The sequence below is a fragment of the Corvus hawaiiensis genome, chromosome 2 (genome assembly GCF_020740725.1).
Source record: "Corvus hawaiiensis isolate bCorHaw1 chromosome 2, bCorHaw1.pri.cur, whole genome shotgun sequence".
Classification (NCBI taxonomy): Eukaryota; Metazoa; Chordata; class Aves; order Passeriformes; family Corvidae; genus Corvus; species Corvus hawaiiensis.
In genome coordinates this window covers 109,945,219-109,970,012 of record NC_063214.1, presented here as the reverse complement: position 1 = coordinate 109,970,012, position 24,794 = coordinate 109,945,219, and the positions used below count along the sequence as shown (strand labels likewise).

The window sequence follows — 24,794 nt, the reverse complement described above, 5'->3', positions numbered from 1 at the left end:
CATAAAAATCTAGTTATTTTGCATTCCCTTATTACAATTTAATACTTGCTCTTTCCACCTCAAATAAAAAAGGATGATATTGCAGCCATAAATTCAAGTTTTCCAAACACAATACTGTTTACAATACTTAATTTTCAAGATCTTTTGGGGGAAAAGCTGGAATCATTAAGATTCTTCATTCCTTCCTACTGAACCAAAAATTACTCCCCCTGAAAATACCTCCCCATAGCCCAAATCAGGCTTTACATATTGTTAAAATACCAGTAGAAAGTTTAAGTTAACCTTTGTCACTAGTGGTGTCCCTCAAGGTTCAATACTGGGCCCAGTATTGTTTAACATCTTCATCAATGACTTGGAGGAAGGGGCAGAGGCCTCCTCAGCGAGTTCACTGATGGCACAAAGCTGGGAGGAGTGGCCGATACCCCCAAGAGCTGTGCAGCCCTTCAGAAGGGCCTTGACAGGCTGGAGAGATGGGCAGAGGAACGCTCTGAAACTCAGCCAGGGCAAATGCAGGGTCCTGCACCTGGGCAAGAACAACCCCAGGCACCAGCACAGGCTGGGGGCTGACCTGCTGGAAAGCAGCTCTGAGGAGAGGGACCTGCGGCTCCTGGTGGACAGCGAGCTGTCCATGAGCCAGCAGTGCCCTGGGGGCCAGGAACACCAATGAATCCTGGGGTGCATTAGGAACAGCACTGCCAGCAGGTCAGGGAGGGGATCCTGCCCTGCTACTCAGCCCCAATGAGGTGTGTTTGGAGTGCTGTGTCCAGTTCTGGGCTCCTCAGGACAAGAGAGACATGGAGATCCTGGAGTGGGTCCAGTGGAGAGCAACAAATATGGATTAAGGCCTGCAGCATCTCTCTTACCAGGAGAGACTGAGGGATTTGAGCCTGTTCAGCCCTGAGGAGAGACAACTGAGAGGGGACCTCATCAATGCCTAAGAGTATCTGTGGAGGAGGTGCCAAGAGGATGGAGCCTTTTGGAGGTTCTTTTCTGTGATGCTGAGCAATAGGACCAGAGGCAGAAACTGATGCACAGGAAGTTCCACCTGAACATGGGGAAGAACTTCCCTGTGCAGTGACCAAGCACTGGCACAGATTGCCCAGAGAGGGTGTGGAGTCTCCCTTACTGGAGATGTTCAAGAACCATCTGGACACAATCCTGCGCCATGTGACCTGGGATGAGCAGGGAGGTTGGACCACATGATCCATTGTGCTCCTTTCCAACCTGACCCATTCTGGGATTCTATATTTGAAAGATTTCTTCCTGGTTTCTTAGCAAATCTAGGTCAGTCTGAGTGCAGTCTAACATTTCATCTTCCTCTAAAACTCAACTCTTTGGCAGAGTGCTAAGACTGCGAAAGAGACTGTGAAGTTCAAAGCATGCTTCATGGTGTGGATGGAGATAAAGTAGCAACAAGAGTGAGAGATCTATTGGTAATCTAAAATCCTGGCTCCAGGAACAAACCTGAATTTGCCGTCAGCTCAAAAGTCTTAAGTGAGACAGAGACAGCCACTTCACACAGCACAGACACAACACCTGGTGTAGCTGCTTGAAGCAAGAAGTGGCTGTCTAAATAATTTCTTCAATGTTTGAAGGGCATACAGAGCTTGTAGCTGCCACATACAATACCACATCGACATTTTAACTGATAAACAGCCCAGAATGCTGCCTGTGAACCAGAACATTTGGGAGCTAGCACAGCATACAGAACATAAATTAACCCCTCCACCAATTCTACAAGGAAAGGCCTCAATCACCTTGACAGGACTATACAACCCCTGTCTTTAAGGACATTTCATTTCTTTGAAAGGCAACACTGTTGGCTACACCCTTGTTTGTTCAGTGCTGTGTAAGACCTATTTTAGCTACTTGCTTGAAAACTGGACTTAGCACCTTCCGACACTATGCACTCCCCTGTCCAAGGCAGCAAGTATGAATCTGATGATCAAAATTGATTCAAATATTGCTATTGGTAGGAAAAGCTAAATAAACAACATGGCTGTAACATATACAATGCTGACACCAAAGTGGAGTACGGTCAATCAAAACAAAAAAAAAAGCTGCTGAAAAAGGCCACCTTAGGAGCCAAGAAGAGCTAGAAAAAAAGCCGTAACAGAGCTGTAAAAAGCATTACAAAGCAAGCTATCATGCAGGTCAGACTTTGAAATAAGAAAGGTTTCCCTCTCCCTTCACCAAAGGGTGAGAGAAAGTAAAGGGGAGAAATGCGTTCTTCCCCCCTTTGCAGCTGCACTAATAGCAGCAAAGGATAGAGCCTGGAATTCTCTCCTACAGCAAGACCTGCATTTGCTAATAGATACACCCAGAGTGTGAACCTCCCACGGAGAAATTCTTGAAGCAGCCAGCATTGCCTCATGCCTGCTTGTTAACATTCTGAAAGCATGTGAACATTCACAACTCAGCAAACAGGACTTCAGTGTGACTGTGCCAGATCAGTCAGGTGCAACCATCACATCCATGTCTTCTGCAGGAGACAGAACAGGCTGTGGTATGATCAGATGACAGAGGAAGGAGGAGTTTCACCGGGATATCTGTACACACGAGGACATTTACAGAAAGGCCTAGCTAAAGCAAACTAAACCAAATGGCAATTTCACTTACTCTCAGTTTTCTGTAGTACCAGCATGAGATACAAAGGCAGTACATGAGAACCCGCTTCTAAGTATTTCAGGAAAAAACCATCTAAAGTTTAACAAAACATTTAGACACTTCATCTGATATTTAAAAGTACAAATTAAAGCTATTAAAAATCAAATTGTTTTCTTAGTTCTGTTAACAGACCAAAAGTTTCTCTCTTCTCAATAATGAAGACATTAGAAAGCCTCAATAAGCCCAGGGCTTTATTGTGAGCAACTGCAGAGCTTTCATTTATTAAAATAAGAAAAGAGAAATGGATTTAAATCACCTTCAGTCTCTTGTATCTCAATAACATATTTCTGCATATTTTAAGTTGGGGGGATTTCAGTCAACAAAAATATTAACTTCATCTTACCTTTAACCACCTCTGCCACATCACAATTAGGATCGATACTTCCAATATGTTTGGGATGAGCTGGATTAATATCTCCACCAAACAGAAGTGCTAAAATAAAAAAGAAATGGTAGTAAATTATTTATTACCCTTGAGGCAGCCCAGAAAGTTTCAATTTGATGGTATCAGAGGCTTCCTGTACACTGCATCATTTTGTAAAAAGATACTCTAGCAAATTGTTAGAATCCTCATTTAGGAAGACTACTTGTCTAACTGCTCATCTTCCCCCCTTTTTTCTAGTTTTTACAGTTAAGACTAGTTAAAACAGAATTTGTGATGTAGGAGGGTTAAGGTGAAAACCTACATTTCAAAGCAGATTATCAAAAATTAGATAAAATTTAAATGTAAAATGCCATTATGCCAGAACAGAAGCACTCACAACAATGAAAACATTACAGTAAAAAGGACTGCAGAACTGTAAGGCATCATTAAAAGCCTTTTACACTCACCTAAGCTGCAATTTCACAGCTGGCACAGAGGTCTCACTCACTCACTCGACTTTCTCCCTGGATCTCAGCAGTATGATCCCCACTCCCTCTTTGCACAAGGGTCTGGTACTCACCAGACCCTTCACCAAGAGTTTAAAGAAGACTCTCAAAGAAGTAGAAAGGTTTTATACTTTATTTCAGGAGTTATTTTCTGCTATTTTAGCAAGTTAGTGAGCTCTGACATGAAGCAGGTGCAGCATGAGGTGAGCAAAAGTCCAGATCTGAAAGCTTTTCCTACCCTGGGCACAGCAAGCTCATACACTGGGTACTGTGTCCTTGCAGAATGGTGCTGTAAGAAACAGTCTGCCAGGAATGTAGGAACAGAAATGCAAACTACGTAAAAACTTGGTTTTGCATTCTGCTTTCCAATTATCTTTTTCTTCAGTGCTTCAAGATTAATATTTGCCATCACAGACATACCACTAACACTGCTAACACACAGACATTAGACAAGGTTAACTTTAAGCACCTACAAGCAGTTTTAAGCTCCAATCAGTTAAAGAAGAGGATCCATAGGAAAAGGTAGTTCAGTTCAATGAATCAAGTTTAATATTTTAGAATTAGTGCAAATTATGCTAGCACTCAGCCCAAGAATTCTATTAGGACAATGTTTGTACTCTATTGCTAGAACTCTTCTATGAGAGCCTTTAAACTTGGTTTTATGTCTGTCATTTGTCTGCCCAGGTACAAGTAAGGAAAAAACTGTACATTTATCTCATTTTGTATGCTTTGCCACATTCAAGTTATCTGTGCACACACAGCAAGGCATTTGTTAGTCACGGAAAAGGTTACTGGAAAGACACACAACTTGTAGTAAAACACCTCATACTACAGTACTCCAGCGTCCGCATTTTCTGTAGCGTACAACAATTTCTAAGAGCTCAGAAAAGCAGAATACTTAGCAGAGAATGAAGCTCTAGAGCTAAAAGGCACAAGACACACTAAAACAGATCAGAAGACTGTCCTTAACTTTACATAGATCACTTTCTGCATGGTTGCACATACTGGTTAATAGGAGCTGTGCAAGTAACTCCCTTCACTCTGTAATATGAATATAAAAAAGTGAGTTTATTAGTAGCAACAAATGAAACAGAACCTAATGACAAAGGATGACTAATTCCAGCATTTATCCATAAATAGGAAATAGGAAGTAAGGGAAGATGAGATATAATTTAAAACTTCAGTTAGAAATACTCAATCTCTTTAGAAGGCAAGACAGTCTAGATAACTTGCTGGAAAAAACAATATGTATAGTACATAACCTATTCAAAATTTATGGCATCTTTGCGTTTCACTGCGAAATAAATATGAGCTCTACAAACTATGTTGAAAGCTCTGTGAGCAGAAAGATACAGCTACTCTACTACTATCTAAAAATACTTCATGTATCACTTCACAAGCCATCTCAGCCAACAAGACTAAAAAGCGACAGCCACACTAACAAAGACTAACAATTCTAAAAGAAAGCACACTGGTGTTTTGGATTCATTTCTGATCACTGCAAAGTACCAAAGTAACCAGTTGCCAGTATATCTTTTACCATAAGTAGCACAGAATAGTCATGAGTAAGGAAAAAAAACTAAAACAAAACAAAGCTTCAGGTTTACAAGCAGTAACGAATGAGTTTTCACAGAAGAGAAAAGCAATTACTTACTGTGTTGGTTAATAAGCATACGGAAAGAGATGCGGTTGGTGTAGAATCTATCTAGAAAATACTGGATGTTACTGCTAACAAATGGGTCAAACCCATATTTTTCCTTGTATTCAATCACCCCTTGCGCCATGGTTGGAACCACGTCATTGTGTCTGTTCCTCACTTTAATTAAAACATCTAAAAAGCTACAGGAAACAAAATTAGAAACAGATTGTTAGAAGTAAAATTAAACTCAACAACAGCATAACCATATTATCTGTTTACTACCCCTCCCAGTCAATAACAAAGTATCAGAGGGAAAACACAAAAATATAGTACTTCAACAAGCCTATTTAAAGAGAAGTATTTGAGCAACTTCTCACTCACAAGACCTGTGAAGCATTTAGAGCCCCAAATTAAGTTATTCCTCCCCAAAACTTCCTTGAAATTAAATCAATTTCTCTTCACCATTGATGGATAGCAAAAGATTCTCTTTCACCGTAATCACATGCAGTATGGTAACTCTCATCCCCTGCAACTTCTAACAGTAGCTGGGAGATTGGAAAGGAAACTCAGGAAAAACAACCTGACCGCCCTTTATAATGTCTTTAGAAAAATTCATGTTTTCTTCCCAACACCTAAACCCACGCAGTTAACTTCGAATGCATTTCCTTCACCTGGCGTCTCTCGGGCTAAGTTAGAATCTCAGGACAAGTAATTGTGTGACTCCTGTTCAGTTTCCTCTCACACCACTGGATGGCAGAGCAAATACAACGGAGCTCTCCTCCGGAGCTCGGCAAATTTTGGGATAACACTAACACTCCCATTGCTTTTAGCAAGCATTTCCTTTGAAACAGCTTGGAGAATTTCTGTTTCTCCTGCCAAGGCAGCTCAACACCTATGATCTCCAATGTGCTCATCCTTTTTTCCCCCCACATGGTAACTCATACATACTTGAAATATCAATTATTAGTAGCTTTCTAAAGCTGAAACATGGAAAATCAGTACTACTCAACTCTGCTACATTCTCCAATATTAAATTAATGTTAACACCACAATGTTTATGTAATGTTGTTTTATAAAGTACAAATGGTGAAATGCAGCTTTCCAAAGAAAGCACAGCTGGAAGAGCTGTTCAGCTATGCCTGTATCTGCAACTCTACAGATCCTTTCTCAAAAAACATCAGCAGCAGAACATACTTGGTGGATCTATAATGAATACTGATTATAAATGCATTCATTATTTCTATCAAAAGTAGAATATACACCAGCTAAGGAAAGAATCACAGAAATTATTGAAAGGTCATCTACTCCAATGCCCCTGCAAATGAGCAGGGGAAAGAACAAAGACCACGTAAAGTAAAAAAGACCAGCCATTTAAATCTGATGCTTTCTTCCTTTTCAGCACCACTTAGTCACGACGATTTTTTTATACCATTCTTAACAAGTGACATACTTCTAAAATAATTTCTCCTACTCTACACTGCCAGCTGCAAAGGAATGTAGGGTTCCTTTTTACTACTTTTTTCATGATCTTAAGTCTAGCTATCAGTTTTTGCCTGTGTGTTAACAAACAGCTCAGCAGTCTTTCAACACTCCTCTGTTGCATAGGAAAGGGGAAGTTTTAACTGCCTAATTCCCCATTCTAAATACTATCACAGTACAGAATGACTGCTCTCTTACTCACCAGTCTTGCTGACTGGGCAGCTTAGAACATTTAATGCTTAAAAGGTTTATCGACTTTTTATGTTTATTCAGTCTTGACTCTGTGTGATCTGTTGCCACTGAGAGGTGATGTTAGAGACTGGTGCCTGGCTGTACTTGTACTGCTTCTCTGTTTCTGAGCAACAAGACCCTAGTGAAGAGCAGAGCTGGAAGCAGCACTTACAGTCATGTCTGAAACAGAACTGACAACACTGTCTCCTGATAGTTGCTCTGCTATTTGTTTTTAAATACCTCCACTATCCACAATATATACCTGATGCCAAGAGGGCAAATTGTTCACCGATATCCCACTACCGAAGTGCTTAAATGCACAGAGCATGCCAAAGGGCAAAGGGCTTAGGTTTATCTGCTGCAGACCAGCAAAATCATAGCTGAAGCTTAATCAGCATATAACTAAATATATAATAAAGTAATTCCTCATTATTGCACTGATATGGCAAACTTCCTGTTCCATCTTGCAAGATAACTGAATTCACTCACGTGTTTCCATCAAGCAGATGCTTTTAAAGGAGTAAACACAAGAAGCAAACAGAAGAAGCATATAGACACATTTGGAGTAGCAGGGCAGAAATCAGAACATATCTCCTTAATCTTAACACTCGTTCCTTACAGTCCCTCTACCCACTACACCCCTGAAAGACACAAAGCTTTTATTGTACTCAAACTGTGGGAGACCATATTAAGGAATTTTTAAACTGCTTATGGAATTTACTGGGAATACTCCAGAACAGCTCTGAAAATTTTATTTGCCAATTACTTTTTTCCCCTACAATTCTGTTTTTTTCAAAACGATGAAGAATAAATGATGTAGTTGGTTTTACAAATGAGAAATTATTAATATGAAGTTACTTTAGTTAAGTGAGCTTCAGTGTTTTCTGTTAATATACAAGAACATTTCAGGCATTACCACAGGTGTTAAATAAATGAAGGCTAAAAAATTCTGCAAAGACAAAAATAACTTGTGTTGTGACATTCATTAATTAACTTCCTAATAACCTGTATATATTATTCTGTTTTGATCTATCATTACAGTGCAAGAAAACAAGCATAAGAAAGTCAGTATGAAGACAGAGGGAATTTTTTTTTTTTATGTCTCTTATGGATAGTATTATCTGAAAGATGAAAACCAAGAAAGTAATGAATAGAGTAAAGACCCTTTTAAATGCAACAGATGCAATGGTTTGGGTTTTTTTTTAAATGGCTGGGTTTTTTTGAAGCAGTGTTAGCTGGCAGCTGAGTATCACCAGAAACAGAAGTTCACACTGAAAGATTTCTCTACTAGAAAGTGTATCTACTTCCAAAGTTCAAAACTAACTAAAGTAGCATTTCATCTTACGTAAAAGTAACAAATGGCACCTTCGTAATCAAAAATAGAGCAATATTTACTTAGGTTAAACTGCTTACAGAACCACTATTTTAACTGCAGTGCTGCAGAAAGGAAGGCTCCTTGTTTACTAAGCTCCTTGTGTGTGTTATCTCAGGCATGTTGGCAGCTGATGGCCTCAGTGCCTCCCAGCTCCAGGACACTCCCCCGCACACCCTCCCTTGAGAGGGCCACAAAGAGAAAAATCATCAAATAAACTCGGGGGTGTAGAGGCTGCACTAAGTGTCCTTTGAGAGCACATGTGAACAGCATGTTTTACAAACCTTTCAATTTTTGAAACACAGCTCCCACCTCCATGTGTTTACTGGATGCATATTGACATCTTGGGAAATTTCCAACACTTCTGCCCGCTCACACCCTTCACCAAGCGTGGACACCTTATCTTAGGGCTCCTGTTATCACACTGTTTGGCAGAACTGCAGAAAAACTTCCACCTGACCTCTCTACAGCTCAAAAAAAGTATTTGTGTTATCGAAAATGTAAAACTCACCTACCATTTGGCAAGTGCCCACACTACTGACAGTGACACAGTAATGTGGCAATGTTGCAGTAAGGCTTCATGAGGTCTGCCAACCAACAGAAGGCAACAAACTGAAACGCTTCTGAAACGCTTCATCAGAAAAATGCCGAGGCAAAAAAATCTCTTCAAAGGACTTTGTCCAACATTCACAAAAAGGTAAGGCTCATAAACATCCATCTGCCCTCAAATTCATTACATTAGGAGCAGAGAGAAGTTGGGCCACTCTGAAAAACATCAGCTTTAGTTTAGTCTCTGCACCTACTTCTATAACCACTCACCCTTTCCATTGCAGGGGCACTGCTGGCTGTCTTTGTTGGCCACACACTGTAACACTTCAGGGACCACAGAGCTAAAAGTGGGTTATTCTTCTATCACCTTGGAGTCAGGCTCACAGCCCTCCACATTCTTCCACTACATCAATTTCCCAATTCACTTCACTGTGTGGCTTTACACACACTTGTGCCAGTACATGGATGACATCTGCAATACTATAACACTAATACAGAAAATGGTTTCCTCAGAAAGAGAGCCCAGACTCTGAGAATACCAGAGCAGACTCCCAGAGAAGCAGAGATGGTAACACAAATAGAGGACAATTTTCTGTTCAATTGATAAAAGCATTGCACCATTTTAGAAAGCAGTAATTGAAGAACTACTGGCAACATTGATAGAGCACATCTGTGGATACTCAACCTCCGTGAACGACCAGTTTAGCTCCCCTTCTCTCCTGCGCTACTATAACCCTGATTAGCCAGAACAGAAAGTGAAATCCACCTCAGCTGACGGGAAGTCCACCAGGGCACTCTTTAATTTCCAAAAATCAACTGCTCTGTTATGCTTCATGTTTTGAGTGTCTGAGGTCAACACAACATTCAGCTCCAAAAAGAAGCTGCTGGGATGGGTACTGGACAGAGACACTTCCACCCGGGCAAGACTCACATCTTGTAACACTAATTAAGCTAAAGAGAGAAGAGATGGGGGCCATCATGAAATGCCTGAATCACCTGATGCCCCACAGGACTGACAAGGATGGGCATTCGATGACCAACGAATGCAAGGTTGGGTCTTCTGTACTACAAGCCATACAATCTGTAACATTAATATGTAAAATGTGCTGTTCTACAGCATGTGCCACACAGGAACAGGACAGTGGAGAGAAGCCAAGAGATGAAGCCTGCTCCAATCCCTTATTAAAGGCTGCTCTTGGCAAGGTACTCAGAGATACCCCACAGATACTGCCCACACAAAAAAGGCTTTTGGTCCATACCTTATAAACCTCCAGGTTTTCCTTTAAGCAAATCAATCTGGTTGAAAAAAAGAACTATTCCTATTTATGCATCCTTAAAGACACTTACACAATGTCTCAGACAATGGCTCAAATTCGGTATGTAATGATATGTGCAATCAGAAAAGAACAGAAAACTTTTATACAAACTTAAATGAACTCCGAGATGTGGGGTTTTTCCCCACTGAGAAGCTCATTAGCTACCAGCATTCCTGATACTTTCTGACCATACTGACACACTTCTGACCACAAGACATAAAAGTAGGATAGGACTAGGTAGCAGCAACATGGAATACTGACACAGGAGTTGAGAAATTTGTTAGATTTATCTGTGGGTTATTATAAGATAAATATGGACATAGTTATGAGTATTTTTGAAAGATGCAGTTTGTAACTAATATTAAAAAAATCCTAATTACAGTTCAATATGCAGTTAAATGGCTTAGCCTTCAGTAGGTTAGGAACAGATGACATCCCAGAGCAAGAAAGTAAATCTGACTTTCTAATCTTAGGTAGCCTATCCAATACTGCCAAAAGAAACAAATCTGCTCTTTAATTGGATAATACATTTTTAATATATTTTCACAGGCCAAATGCAGTACAGAAGACAACTCTTACTGTCAAAGACCCTAGCTGGACTTCACTTCAATAGGTAGCAATAAATTCCAAGCATTCTTATTATATGTGCTTAATTACATAGAATACAATAATTGCAAGATTACAAAGCTTTTAACAAACAGTTATACTGAATGATATTGATATTTGCTTCATTATGAAATATTTGTTCTACCATACTCATATAGAGCATCGCAAACAATATTTGCAGTTGCCATGAAACAATATCAAGAATGCCATATCCATACGGCAGATTTAGATAATTCATGTGTTAATTATGAGACTCTCAAAATAGATCTCCAAGAGAACTACTCATTAGCCTTCATAAATACATGTATTTATTATATTGTGATCTACCTTGAACCTCTGAAGTTCCTAAAAAGGTGAAATTCAGTTGCCTAAATACAGAACACCAAAGATGGTTTCAGAAACTACTTAACCACCTTGCCTCAACCCACACCCAGGACATTACAGGCTTAAGAGGACCTGTCTTACACTTGCCAGGCTCACACAGGTGTTTAGGACATCTCATGCCATCTCAAAGGACAACAGACACTTAAGTTTCGGCAACCTCATCCCACAAAGGAAAGCCTGCTGATAAACTAGTCACAAGCAGAAATTCCTGTGTCATCAGCAAACAGTAAATACAGAATCACAAAATGTAACAGCTAGAGTGGTTGAAAAATTGATTTATCCTCTACAGAACAGGCACACCTAGAATGCCACTAAAAACTATCTAATCTATTTATAAAAGCTTTTTAAATAGGATGTTCTACAGCCTTCAGTCTGTTCTCATTAATATTACAATCTTTACTTTTGCCCTGCATGCATTCTCAACTTTAATAAAAACCAGTTCTTCAGTTCTCCAGTTCTTCAGTTAGAGCAACCAATTATCCTTTATTACAGTGGCCTTATTTTTTTGGCACACACAGACTTCCAGCGTCTCCAGTGTCTTTTTTTTGCCAGTCTCAACAAATGCCTTCAGCATTATTCAGAGGTGGAACTATCCAAGTCTCTAAATCTTGTTCCTTTCACATCAATACTGTCCGCAAGTGTTTTAATTTCTTAAAAGGTAGTACCTAGAACTGCAGGCAGCATTCCAGCTTAGGACTCACACTGAGTAAATGGTTACTTTCCCCTTGTTCAATAGCACTACAATTCAGTCAGTCAGTGATCCCTATGGCTCCTACAGCTCTGCCATGACAAGGAGCAACAAGTTAACTTGGTACTCCTGCACTTGAGCTTCTCCTACACATATTGGTTGGTACACAAAAGCTAGTGTCAAGACCTCAGATAACATGCCCACAATCAAAAGAGTGAAACACCTGAAATGCGCCACCTCCTAAAACCCTCATTTAACCTAATGTAACATCACCGTTAATGCATCTGAAGTTTGCTGAAGGCAAAGCACCATTTTTGCACAGCACAGGCCACATGGTGCACAAAGAGAGCAAGATATTTTATGAAAAGCTCTATAAAGCACTGCTTGATCATACAGGATTTCAGATTTTAAAAAGAAATCCAAAAGACAAACTACCCTAAGAAAGCTAATTAATGGAACAAAAAACCTGCAAGAAGTAATACCCTGAAAGAAAGCTGACTGCTATAGGTACAGGGTAGCAACAGACTTCAGTGCTGGGCAGGTGTGTGTGTGTTCTGGTTGCTTTGTTTTCAAGTCTCTGATGCATATGTTGCACCTGCTGTTCTCACATGTGGGGCTCTTTTCTGTTTTATGTGTACACATTTCAGGGAAACATTCTAATGGTAATTTCAGTATGATTTTGTTGATAAAGAAAATTGCCTAAATTTTCCTTTCTTCTCAAGTAATGTTATTCAGTGAGCTAGGTGAACACCACTAATTGAAATCCATGAAAAAATCTTTTAGATAAAAACAATGACTGACACATTAGAATGCTTTCAAACTGGGAAAAAAAAAATCAAACTATTAATGTGTTAACATACTTAATACACAACAGAGCACTAAGCTCAATGTATACTAAAGTGACATTTTAGTCTTAAGTATCTGATATGCAAGTATAGTCTCACATCCATGTTCTTTTCTCAATACAGCCTTGGAGGAAGCATTTCATGCCATTTCTTAAACTACCATCTGCATAAATACAAAATATATTGTTCAAAAGCACTTAGATACCTACATTCTACTCCAAATTACAATTTTAGCTTTTGCCATACCTATTCTACCTTACAAATAAGGTAACTGTTATCCTATAGTACAAAACCGCTTGGTATTTGAGACAGATTATTTTAAAATGAACTGTTATATCGATTACTCACTCATCCAGAACATGAGGATCCTCAGGACTTTTATTTTCGTACTCTAAAAGCTCAAGGAAACTCTGCATGTACCTGAAATAACCAAAATTAGAAAGAGAGAATTAAAATACTTAAACCTAAAATACTTTTGAGTTTCTTTAATTTTAACACTACAAGGTCACATAGGATAATAGATGCATAGTACACAGTTCTCTGCAAAGGCTAGAAGTAAGTGGGATGCTGCAACAAAGGGAAAGAAAGCAACCACAATATATTATATTAAGAAGTATTACTTATGACCTTACAGTCTGCAATTCAGGAAAATTGCTATATAAATCAAACTGAAGTTAACAGGAGCAAAACCTCTCCACAGGTAGGTCTGTAATTTAGGTAGTTTGTCCCTGGATCTTGATTTTTCCGCTCATCGACTCTGTACAGATGTTAGCTTGTTCCCATGTTCCTCAGAGAGCAATCCAACTTTTCCTTCAAAATGAAGCTCAGGGGAACACTCCCCAAAAGGCACACTAACCGGACTGCACCAAGCTGGTCCTCCCAGAGTACTCCAGAAGAGCACACCCATTCACACACTTCCACAGCTCCTTTGTACCTCGGGCCATGCGACACAACCCTCAGTTTCGTAAAAACCTCTCTTACACAACACAGCTCTCTCCTGCTCAGACATTTGGGTCACATGAGATTAACTGAGGCTTAGAGTCCCAGAGGTACCAGAGAGGACCCAAATCTGAACCCCTCAACATGAACGTGGCCAGCCTGCTCTGTAGGACACTGGCCTAACATCAGTATAAATTCTGCCACCTCACAGCACTGGGCCCCAGGACCAGGTATCACCCCTGGAGTACGTGCATTAGCAGTACAGATGGAGCTTTAAAGACTACAGAACCAGGACCTATTTCCTGAAGTACATCACAAAAGGTATCAATCACACGCAGTATCAATAACACACTTAAAAGGGAGGGTTTCGACATTACCCTCCCTTCAGGTAAAGCACTGCCATTTACGATATAATATCAACACTAATCAGATGTTTGTGTCACCAGCTCCAACTCCCTGCAATGGTGAAACAGATTGATTAAAAAAAACAAACCTTTCTTGCACAGGAAAACAACTCACTGAAAGGTCTAAACAGCTAAAGCTAGCACACAAGAAAAGACAACCACAGAGCCTACACAAGGAAAAACCAAAACAAATTACCAAGCCTTTCCTTTTGAGTAGCAGCAACCCAGTAGATTAGGTCAGCTCAACAAAATCACCTATGCATAAGCTCTTTGGGCAGCGGTTCCATGTTAAGACCAGCTTAATGAGGCTACGAAACTCCACCCTGCATCTTCAAGCTACCGTGAAGCTTAATTCAGCACCGTTGTGTATGTGACTCCCTTCAGAACCACATACCGCTTACTCCACCCCCATTTCAAGCTGCAGCCACAGGTCACCATGACACTCCTCAGGGAGACTGACATTTTCAACATGGTCAGCACAGGAACACCAGCTCCTGTCCCTCCGTGCCTTTGTGCCCTCCTGCAAACATCAGGAACCATTACAGGAATCTCCCCAAATATTTGTCACTTACAAGTAGGGCATATAGCTGATACCTTTAATATTGCTTATTTTAAAAGATACTATTTTATGCTGCTAAGAGATGGCACCAGTTAACAACCATCACTCTGAACTCGGCTGATTCACATGCAACAATTAACAAATCATGACCATACTCACTCTGAAGAGTGTTCTTCAACCCCCACCTGTCATGATATAATATTATGAAAGTCCTGTTTCTGAATGACACCACCACACTTGAGAAGCAACACAACCGGCTGTTTTTAATGCAGACCTCCTACCATAAATGTCAAGCATCAGCAATCCTGTGCAGATACGAGGATAAAACAGCAGTGAATGCTGCTGGTACTGAAGGTAGCTGATACCTGATTTTTGTACTGTGTGGATTTGACTGGTTGCCTGCCATTACTGGAGAAATTATGGAAAATGGCAATGCTTTTCCTTTAGAGTTATCAACAATTTTTAGATGCGTCTTTCTGATTCTAAAGAAATTTAGAAATCAAGTTCATTAGTAAAAGCACTGTATCTAGCAAGTTAGAGGGACCAGCTTAAAGAAAAGGTGAACTTCAAATCTAAGTTACCCAAATTTCTTCCAAGCCCGTGACAAGCTAGAAAAAAGTCACCTTATGTCAAACAACCCTAACCCACTGCTCAGTGTCTACCACTGTACATTAGCCAGTCTGATGTTGTAAGAGACGCTGTGTCTTAAGTCTCTGAATAGAAACTCGGAGCTGCAAATGCTGGTACATCTTTTTCTTTTATGCAGGTGTGATTTCCAGTTTGTACACCAAAGTCAGCACCCCCTCCACCCCCTACCCCACTTCCTCTCTACCAAACAGCTCAAAATTAAAGAAATTAAGAGAAAACATATTTAAAATTATATTCATAACTCTGGTCTTAATGACCACCACCATTACACTCGGATGACAGGGGAGCAGTCAGTAATGCATTCCTATAAAAGTGTGTGTGAAAAAGTCATTCCCTTTTCATACAAACCATCTACTGCCTTGCATTTTCTTTTGATTTGAATTGTAGCTGCAGAGAGGGATAAATGAAGGTGGTAACTACAGGATTTATCAAGCAATGAAAAGCAAGACCTTGTGATGTCTAAACATAATTCATACATAATTACAAGCCAGAAAGAACAAAAGACAAAAGTACCAGAATAATGCATGACTTGCTGTGTCATTAATAAATCAATACAACTATACAGAATACAAATCCACAAAAAAAAAAAAAATCCAGCATATATGAGAAAAAGACAATGTCAGTTATATTTTGCGGTATTTGGTGAGTCACTAAAAACAGAAATCAAAGCCTATGCCCTTCAAACATATTGTCTTTCTGGTTTTCAATTTTTTATCACAATACACTACAATTGGTCAAGCTCTTTGGTTTCAAGCACCCTTTTGCCTTGTTCTTCTGTTAATTACTGCCACGTAGATTGAATTCTTGTTAGTCTGCCAAACGCAATAATTTTAGAATGGCACATTGCATACATGAAAGCACTGCAAAAGCCTATAATGTCAACTCTGGGTTTTCTTTTCTTTTTTAATTCATGCCAGATACTTCTGCTTTTTCCCTGATGTGTATTTCACCAAAATTTTCCTTTACAATCATTCTAATACCAAAGCACTAAAAAGATAAAACAAATCTCCATGGTAACACAATCTTGATAGCATAGTCTCAATGTAGAAAATAGAGAAAAAAACAATTATTAATCCCCAAACTGTATGTATTTCTTTAATGGGTCTTTCCCAAGAGAGAAATTTATAGCATATTCCAAGGAAAAGCACTAAAGAAAAATAGAGAAATTTGTCCAGGGCTAAATAAAATGTGAATTTTACATATAACTAACATACTGTGCAAACCTCACACTTACTTTAGGTATTTTTAAGCTCTAACCTTATCCATTGTAAGGTTTTATTGTAACTATTTTCCCTCATCACATTAGTGACCATATCCTTTATTATACAATTCTGCCATATGTACTGTATCCTACCTGCACTTTAGCTATAGTGCCTTCTCAAAGCTGGCCTAAAAAAGGCCCACTTCTTTGGATCAAGCAAGTTCCCCATTAATTTTGAAAAGCTGAAAACAAGGCACTGATTGTTGATCTGTCTGCTGTTTGGAACCATTGCAGCTCACAGCCAAAACATAATAACAAGACAGCGTTACTGTCTTGATTCACTTTATTCCTTCCCTACTCCATGCAAATGATACACAAAAACTAAGCTGTGAACTTGAACTGGGACAGACCTGATGTTTTACCTTTACTGAAATGCAGAACTATTCTTTTTGGTTTGTTCAGAGTTCACTCTCTGGGCAGTGCCAGATTTATTCAGGAAGGTGTAGCTGAGCAGTAAAAAGGAAGGACAGTGGTCTTGTCTCTCCCTCAGTGCTGCACACATCAGGCTGAGGAGCCCAGAAAGGAAAGAGAAAAAACCAACAGAGCACCTTTCCCAAGAGCAATCAAGCACTCAGTTGTAAAATCTGATAGGCATCGAAGCACAGGAAGCAAAGTGCCTCCAGCATGGCCATGGAGATGGATTGGAGAACGAAAGAACAGGCCTTGCCTGCAGCAGGGAGTGACAAAATGAAGCTGCCTCCCAAGGGAGCCATAAAGGGCAAGAAAACAGACAAAATCCAGAATGTTTGATGACTGGAAGCACAGAGGATTGATGGGAAAGGATCCATGCTATAGTGTAGGCAGGGTTGATTTCTTATTCCTCTATTTACAGAGCCACTTCAATTTAAAAGTCTAGTAAAACCCATCTTAAAGATTAGGACCTTTTTGTTTTCTTTTTCGGCATGCTGGCATTAAGGAATAGATTGAGAATTCAAATGTTAAAGCTCCAGCTATTTGGAGTCTCACCGAAAATACATAAAAAGTAAGTTTTCTAGTGTAAAATGGTAGCAAAAATAAAACAAACATGCTTGTGACTATATAAATTACTGAAAATTAGCAAATAAATATATTAAAGTGAATAATGCATTAAATGTCTTGCTCTCTTGTAGCAAATGTACAACAGATTTTTGTTTGCATATTAATGAACTGCCAAGCTTTCTCAACCTATAGCGTAGTTTTGAAGTGCATCAAGAAGAGGTTTTTTCATTTTACAAGCTCACAAAACAGCTGAACAGCTTAACTTATATTTATTTATTCTACTATGTAAATTCAGGAATCTCACTCTAGGTATCTCTAAACTTTAGATTAAGAAACTATAAATATGTTTCAAAATGTGCTATCAGCATAGCTGCATAATACTCAAGGTCATTCACACTGAAGTTAATAAAATCTTTGTTTTGGTCTTTTTAGAAGATAAATTTAGAAGTATATTTTCCCCAAGGTTCATCATCAGGACTTAGAAACTAGAGGTTTGATAAGCAATTAAAAACCTCCGAGCAGAAAATAAAAACTAAGCTCTTTAAATTCAACACCTATAATATCACAGGAAAAAAATGCTACAATTACTGTTATCTTTGACATAAGATCATAAAAATATTCTCACACAATCTCAACAAAAATACTCCTTTCCACAAAAACTGTTAGTTAACTGTGGATCAAAAATTAGAAGAAAATTACAGAAAACATTCTGATTTCAAGCTTCCATCTCTGGGCTTGATGTCCACTCCACCTTCTTCACCACATTACAGTTTGGTATTTTAGCCCATTCAGCAGATAACTATTGGTCTACAGGTGTGATAGTGCAAATCATATTGTCATATAACACTTGATACTGCTTTTTTCATTTGCAGTTTGGGGATTTTTTTCCCTTTTTAATCAGTAGTATCTATTGTGACCATAGAAAGCATCACGTGAGTCCTCAAACATCTTCAACAAAAATTCTGAAGGGTCCCTGCACTCTGAACACCCGCTCAGTTCCTTTGCCAGAGGGATCCAAATGTTGTTTAGTTCTGTGTTGGTAGGGCAGAAGCACAAGCCACAGCACAGACATTTGGACTAGAAGTATTATGCTGCTGTCACTACAGAAAAATTATTTCCTTTTTTCCATTAATCTATTTGTCCACATTTCATTAAAGACAGCTCCACAAGTCAACCAGATTAGAAACACCTAAAAGGCCTACATATTATCTACTCTTTTCTATGTGCATAACAACTTCCTGTGACATCAGACAGACAAGCCTTCAAACCTTGCAAGCCGCCACTTAACCACAAAGTGATTGTGTGGCTCCACAGCATTTACACTCACTTGAAGCACTTCATCACTATACTTGAAGTGGTCATCAAGACATCCAGTGTTAACCTTGCAAAGACAAACACAATACCACACATCCTAATTTATATTTTCTAAGTCTGAAGCTTGGTAAATATGACACCCAGTCAATGTACAGTGAGCACAGAGGCTCTAGGCTTAATGCTATGACTGAACTTAACACAAGCCTACAACACTAGCTGCTTTTACAGTTAAATAAGCTGCTACTCACAAAGGGACTTCTGTTGCATACTGCAAAGATATTTTTACAAAAAGTCTTTGGAAAAGTATTAACTGGTAAATGGACAATAAATACCCCATGAACAACAATATTTTAGTGCTTAATACATCCAAGGCAGCAGTCTCTAAATCTCACCGAACATGCAATTAGGCTAGAAACTAATTACTGTGGAAAAGATGACAGGACCTTGAATCACTTTGGATCCACACTGGTTATTACAATGGAGATTGTAGTTTACTGGATGACACCAGATTTTTGACCCATTCCATAACTTCCACTGCATACCAGGTTATGTTTTTAAAGATTTAGCAGTGAGAAAAATAGACGAGGTTTTAATTTTCTCTCAATATTTTTGATGAAGGAAGAATACGGAGAAAGAACAGCTATTTCAAGAAGCCATGAGTGCAATACAGTAAGGAATGTCAAAAAAGCTTGCTCTTGGAAGTTACAGATGCATTTTAATTACCTGGGAGACAACAGTATGTTTTTACTAACTCACAAGAGTAACTTGTGAATCCTCAGCTAGGATCCAGATTAGGGTATATACTCAACATCAGACAGAAAAAAAATGAAACCTCATTTGACAAGACATACTATAAACAATTCAAGGCAGAAAACCAACCGATTCAGAAAAATTCAAAAATTCTTTGTTGCGAGCAAAACAACACATACAGTGTTAGTTTTGCAATAGCTTTTCAATCCACTTTTTTTTAAACTTACCAACTCTGCACCAGCCCAACTGAAGGCCTGTTCAGTAAATTATCAGGCAGCAAATTCACTTCCCTCATGGTGTTTGCCAGTCGCACAGGCAGCTCCTTCCGCAGGAACATGTATGAAGTCTTCTCACAGGCATTGTCACGACCTGTCAGTAAGAAGGAAAAACAGATGCCCATTGCAGCAGATCAAATTTTAGACCTCCTAATGTTAGAAGTTAAAAAAAAAAAAAAAACCAGTTGTGAAAATAAAAGGTTTTAAAGCGATTTCAGTACCCATCTTCACTTTCCTCTCACGAGACACATTTTAAACTTTTGCCTTCCTAGAGCTTAACCCTTTTTGTCTGACATTCTTGCACATTTCACATCATCTCATTTTCTGTCGCATAAATCTCTCATCATAGAAATAAAATTCATCAAATACCAAATACTTGATATTACTTGGAAATATGACGCCAAAATACTAGCTTTTACCAGTACAATTTTTATACTAATGAGCTTTTAAAAAGTAAATGCTGCACACATAACAGAGGGTAAGGAGGGAAAACAAAAGGACAAAACTGTGACAACAGTTTGCTGATGTTTCATGTCACAAGTTGTTCAAACTTAAGTACTTTAACATTTGAGGAGCACCTGGTGAGACCAGCACAGGCTGTCATCCCTCCTGGGATTGGCCTATAAGATTCTCACTAGAGACCGGGAAGGAAAGTCCAGTGCTTATCACCACATTCCCATTTGGAAAGGCCTCAGCTAAGATTATCTTTAACTTCCATTTTTAAAACAGATTTTTATCGAGGCTAGTATTTTGAAAATAAAACATTAAAACCCCCCCGACCATACGGTCAGAAAGCAAATAAATGGATCCAGCAAAATAACAATACCTTCCTGCAGACCTAGTTGTAACAGTCTTCATTCTCTGAAGCCACCCTATACAAATCGAAAGACTGACATGACTAAGAGCAATCTTAAGCTAAAGTAGCTACTAAAGATACCTATAAAATTTTAACTACAAATATTTAAAAGCACAAGATACTAAGACACTTGCCCAAGTAGTTTAGATAGAAGATCAGACCTTACTTAACATCGTTTTTTGTATTTTGCATCATTTAACAAGTGGGTAAAGTCCCCATCATAACTAATTTCTAAAGAGTCCAGGTAAGTTAAAATTTTTAAGAAGTCCATGTTTCACTTGTAATGAACAGCCAGTATTCTGCTTTCATCTAGAAAGATAGCAAATGTTCTTTTGTGATGATAACCAGTTCAACCATCCACAAAATTTCTGAGTGAAGGCATAATGTAAGAGCCACAAATTATGTTCAAGCAAACCAGAAAGTGTTAAAAGCACTGCTAGGTCCATAATCACTGAGATTTGCAATTTGAAAGATTCAAGTACAGTGCAACCAGCACAATCAAGGAGATACTTTTAAAGACAGTCCCATTATAATCACAGAGTTTTCACCTTCTTTGCATAGGTAACACGCATTGATGGATTAGTTCCCAAACCCTGACATTATCTTGGGGAATATGCAGGAAGGATTAGCATTTCCCTTTTTTCTTGCTCATTTAGGTATCATCAATCTGGGGGTCATTAAATTCTGATAGTGCCATCAATTCCATTACAGTTCTTCCAGCAAACATTTGGACCTACTTTACTTGCTCGCATTTTCACATCTCAATTACAAATACACACATCCTGTCAAAATTAAGACAAAGGAAACAAGACATTACATTGTTTTCTGTGAAGCATAGTAATGATTTCAGAGTTCAATTTTTCAAGTAAGTCAGATACCAATTCACCTACAACAGAGGAGAGACACGAGGCTGAACAGCAGGAAAGACTCCCTGGCTTAGCTCAGCCTATACCTTCTGAGCTGGAAAACCCCTCAGAACAAAGACAACAACTGCTTCTTCCCAAGAGTGACTGAGAGCAAGTTCAGTTATTCTCTAGGCAATAAAAAGCAAAATGAAAGACAGCCCATACAGAAAATAAGAAAATTATGAACAAGAACCCATAGCCCATGGATTTGTGCAAGGCAAACAACAAAAGCTGCTACAGGAAAGCAGGACTGGCTGAAAAGACCCACTTCCTCTGCTCCCACATGCAAGGGCATATCTCTATTCAACCTGTCTCACTCCAGCAGCTCTAAACCATCTCTTTAAGGAGCTGCCTTGCCCTGTTGTACAGTTACATTTTAGGTACAGAGCCCTTTGGGGTCCCTTTGCATGCTCAGTGCAGGAAAAGGAAAGGAAGCTCTGGCTTAAGCCTTCCCAGCTTACAGGCTTGCTTCAGTTTAAGTTCAGCTTATCTGTTTGGTTTGGGGCACATGGTCCTTCTATCAGCTTCTTAGCTGCAGTCAGTTTATCTGAGAGCCTCCACAGAGCTGTTTCAGCACTTAGCATCAGGTCAGTTACCTGCCTGCCAGGCAGCATGCAAGAGAGAATGGTACCCACTAGATCAGCAGTAATTAGATACCCTCCAGCTTTCAAAGCAAAAGCAAACTGTGTCCTAACACTGCTCCTTGGCTGCTGTTCCTCACAGCAACAACTGTACAACCATATCCATCAAAAGAAGGGACATCAGACGAAGTAAAAAAACCCCTTAGTCCGTATGTTAGGTATTTTCTTAATATAATTGATCATAAATTACATGACAGTTGCATGTATGATAAAGTAAGTGTAAGTTCTAAACATATTTCCAGAAACAGCATTCTAATAAGCTGCAATGAGACTTCTGCAGGTTTAGCCTACAGTCACATTTAATTTTTTTTCAAAGGCTGGCTTTAATTTTGATCTAGTCATTCCATCTATTTTTCAAAATATACAGCAATCTTTCTTGATTTTTTCTGACTCCAGCTGGGTCAATACACGTTGCCAGAATCAGGCTTTTGTTTTAAACACCAGAGGCTAAAATCAGCCCAAATCTATCAGTTTCAGTTGAAGAGAATTTGAAATCACACTCTCAGGGTCAAAGCGAAAGTTAAATTTGTGAATAATCCCTCCTTGATTTACACTGCAATCCTCAATACATTACTCAAGAATACAAATATATGCTTCCCATTGTACGAATTCAAATGGAAGAATGAATAGTCATCCTATGCCCTAGTGGAATCTACACTGCACTAGGCATCAATGGCTGTATTTAGTTTTATTTCCAAAAACTTGAAACTCTTTAAAAGTATGCTTTTAAAAATCTGAAAATGGAAATACTAGAAAACTCAAAGTGAAACATTTCTTATCCACAAAGCCAAGAAGAAAAGAAAGCAAGGAAAGCATCTCATGATATATAGGGTTCAGAATTTTGCACACACCACCACCATTTGTTTCCCACTGTCTGTAAAACAGCAAGATTTGATTGCAATTGAAGAATAATGCAGTTTTGTGGCTTTAAGTGGAATAATTGTGCAGACCAAATTCTTAAGTCAGGCACTGAAACAAGTTTCTTTCAGTAAGTATCACATTAAGGCAACAAAAAGAACAAACCAGAGAGATAAAACCTCTTTGTTACAGGTCTGCTCTACTGCAGGGAACAAAGCAATCCCATACTATTCTTCCTGGTAGAAAATAACCCTGCAAAGTAATTACATTTTCTAAAAGATGGTGTCAATTCAGGGTCAAGAGGCTAGATTATCTACAGATTTTTACTCATAATGAAGTTACAGCTTCAAGGTGACTAAAAAACTCCAAAATCATAGCTACAATGCCTGCAACTTAACCCAGAATTTGACCCAACAGGATAAAGGAAAAGCATGCATAAAATATCCCACTCTACCGGTAAATTACATGAATTTCTGAGCATCTTCTAAAAACATAGACGGATGCAACAGAAATCAAGGTAACAATAATAAAACAGTCTGTGACAGAGGAATGAGTGAATCTGATGGATTTACCTAAGAAGAAATAGATAAAGAACACAGCAATGTTCTCCAAGGCCTCAACAGTTCACTACAGAGGAGGCACCAGTAACCTTGTCCTTCAAGAACCAAACAAGCATTAGACTCAAACTGCAGAAGACTCAAGTCTTAATATGCAGAAACTTCTTCATGGTAAACACTGTAAAAGAGAGCAACCTGATCTGATTTAGGCATCTCTTTTACATCTCTTTAAAAAAAAAAAAAATCTGCCAAAATTACATTAAGCTAGTTGATTCAGTCTCTGAAATGAGGTTAAACTGAACACTGCCTAACATTCTTTGCAGCCCTAATTCTCTCATGACCCATGTCCTGGGTTGCAGTGTATTCTATTACCATCCCCATCAGCTGTTGAAATCAGGTGGGGCAGTGTTTCCTTACCTCCTCCCCCCAGACTATCTTTCTGTTGTTAATTGCCCATCATTGTCCTGCCGCCTGACTCAGAGATAACTCCCTCCGGACTATCTTCTGTTAATGAGCCTAATCAACACTTTGCCTCATGACTCATTACCCCATTGTGAGATGCTCCACCCAGAGGGAGGAACCAAGCATCCCATCGTGGATATAAGCTGAGGCTGAACACCAGAGACACCGGCTTCCCACTGGATTCCAGAGGACAGGAGCTACACAGCCACCACTGGACTTCCTGAGGAAGAGCAGACTGTTTTACTACAGGATCACTGCTTCAGAGGACTGCAGCCACCATTTCTACCAGACTGCTACCACCACCCTGCCTAACAGGGTGTCAGGTTGTACCTTGACTCTGTCAGTTTGACAGTGTTTTCTTTTACCTTTTTTCCCCTTTTCTTTAATTTCCATTAAATTGTTATTCTGACTTGGTGTCTCCCACTGGTTTGTTTTCAAACTAGTACATAATTTGGCGCCCAACGTGAGGCTTGCTCTGAGAAAAGGTCAGAATTACAATTTTGTATAAACAGAAATCTATTCACCATGGTGCTCAGCTGGTCTGCATGGGTACTGTATCTTGCTCTCTATATTTTTCCTCACATGGGGAACTACCTGCCTGTTGTATTACTCCTGTTAAAACCAGGGAATGGTATGAGAATTGCTTTATTGGTTTATTATGTCTATAGCATAATAACCTGTGAGGCGATGAATACCATTCGGAATATATACTCAATTTTGTTTGGCTGTCCTAGTCTGGGC

The 24,794-nt window shown here is 39.1% G+C and overlaps 1 protein-coding gene across 2 annotated transcripts in view; it reads right to left on the bottom strand.

The window, feature by feature from the left end:
* PDK3 (pyruvate dehydrogenase kinase 3) overlaps positions 1 to 24,794 on the bottom strand; it is a 61,769-nt gene that overhangs the window by 16,421 nt on the left and 20,554 nt on the right. For both annotated transcript variants that reach the window (XM_048288331.1, XM_048288322.1), the window contains exons 2-5: positions 19,727 to 19,868; positions 12,995 to 13,066; positions 5,192 to 5,376; positions 3,011 to 3,100 (exon numbers count right to left, since the gene is read on the bottom strand). In XM_048288331.1, the coding sequence (XP_048144288.1) occupies positions 3,011 to 3,100; positions 5,192 to 5,376; positions 12,995 to 13,066; positions 19,727 to 19,868 (489 nt within the window). The remainder of the gene's footprint in view (positions 1 to 3,010; positions 3,101 to 5,191; positions 5,377 to 12,994; positions 13,067 to 19,726; positions 19,869 to 24,794) is intronic.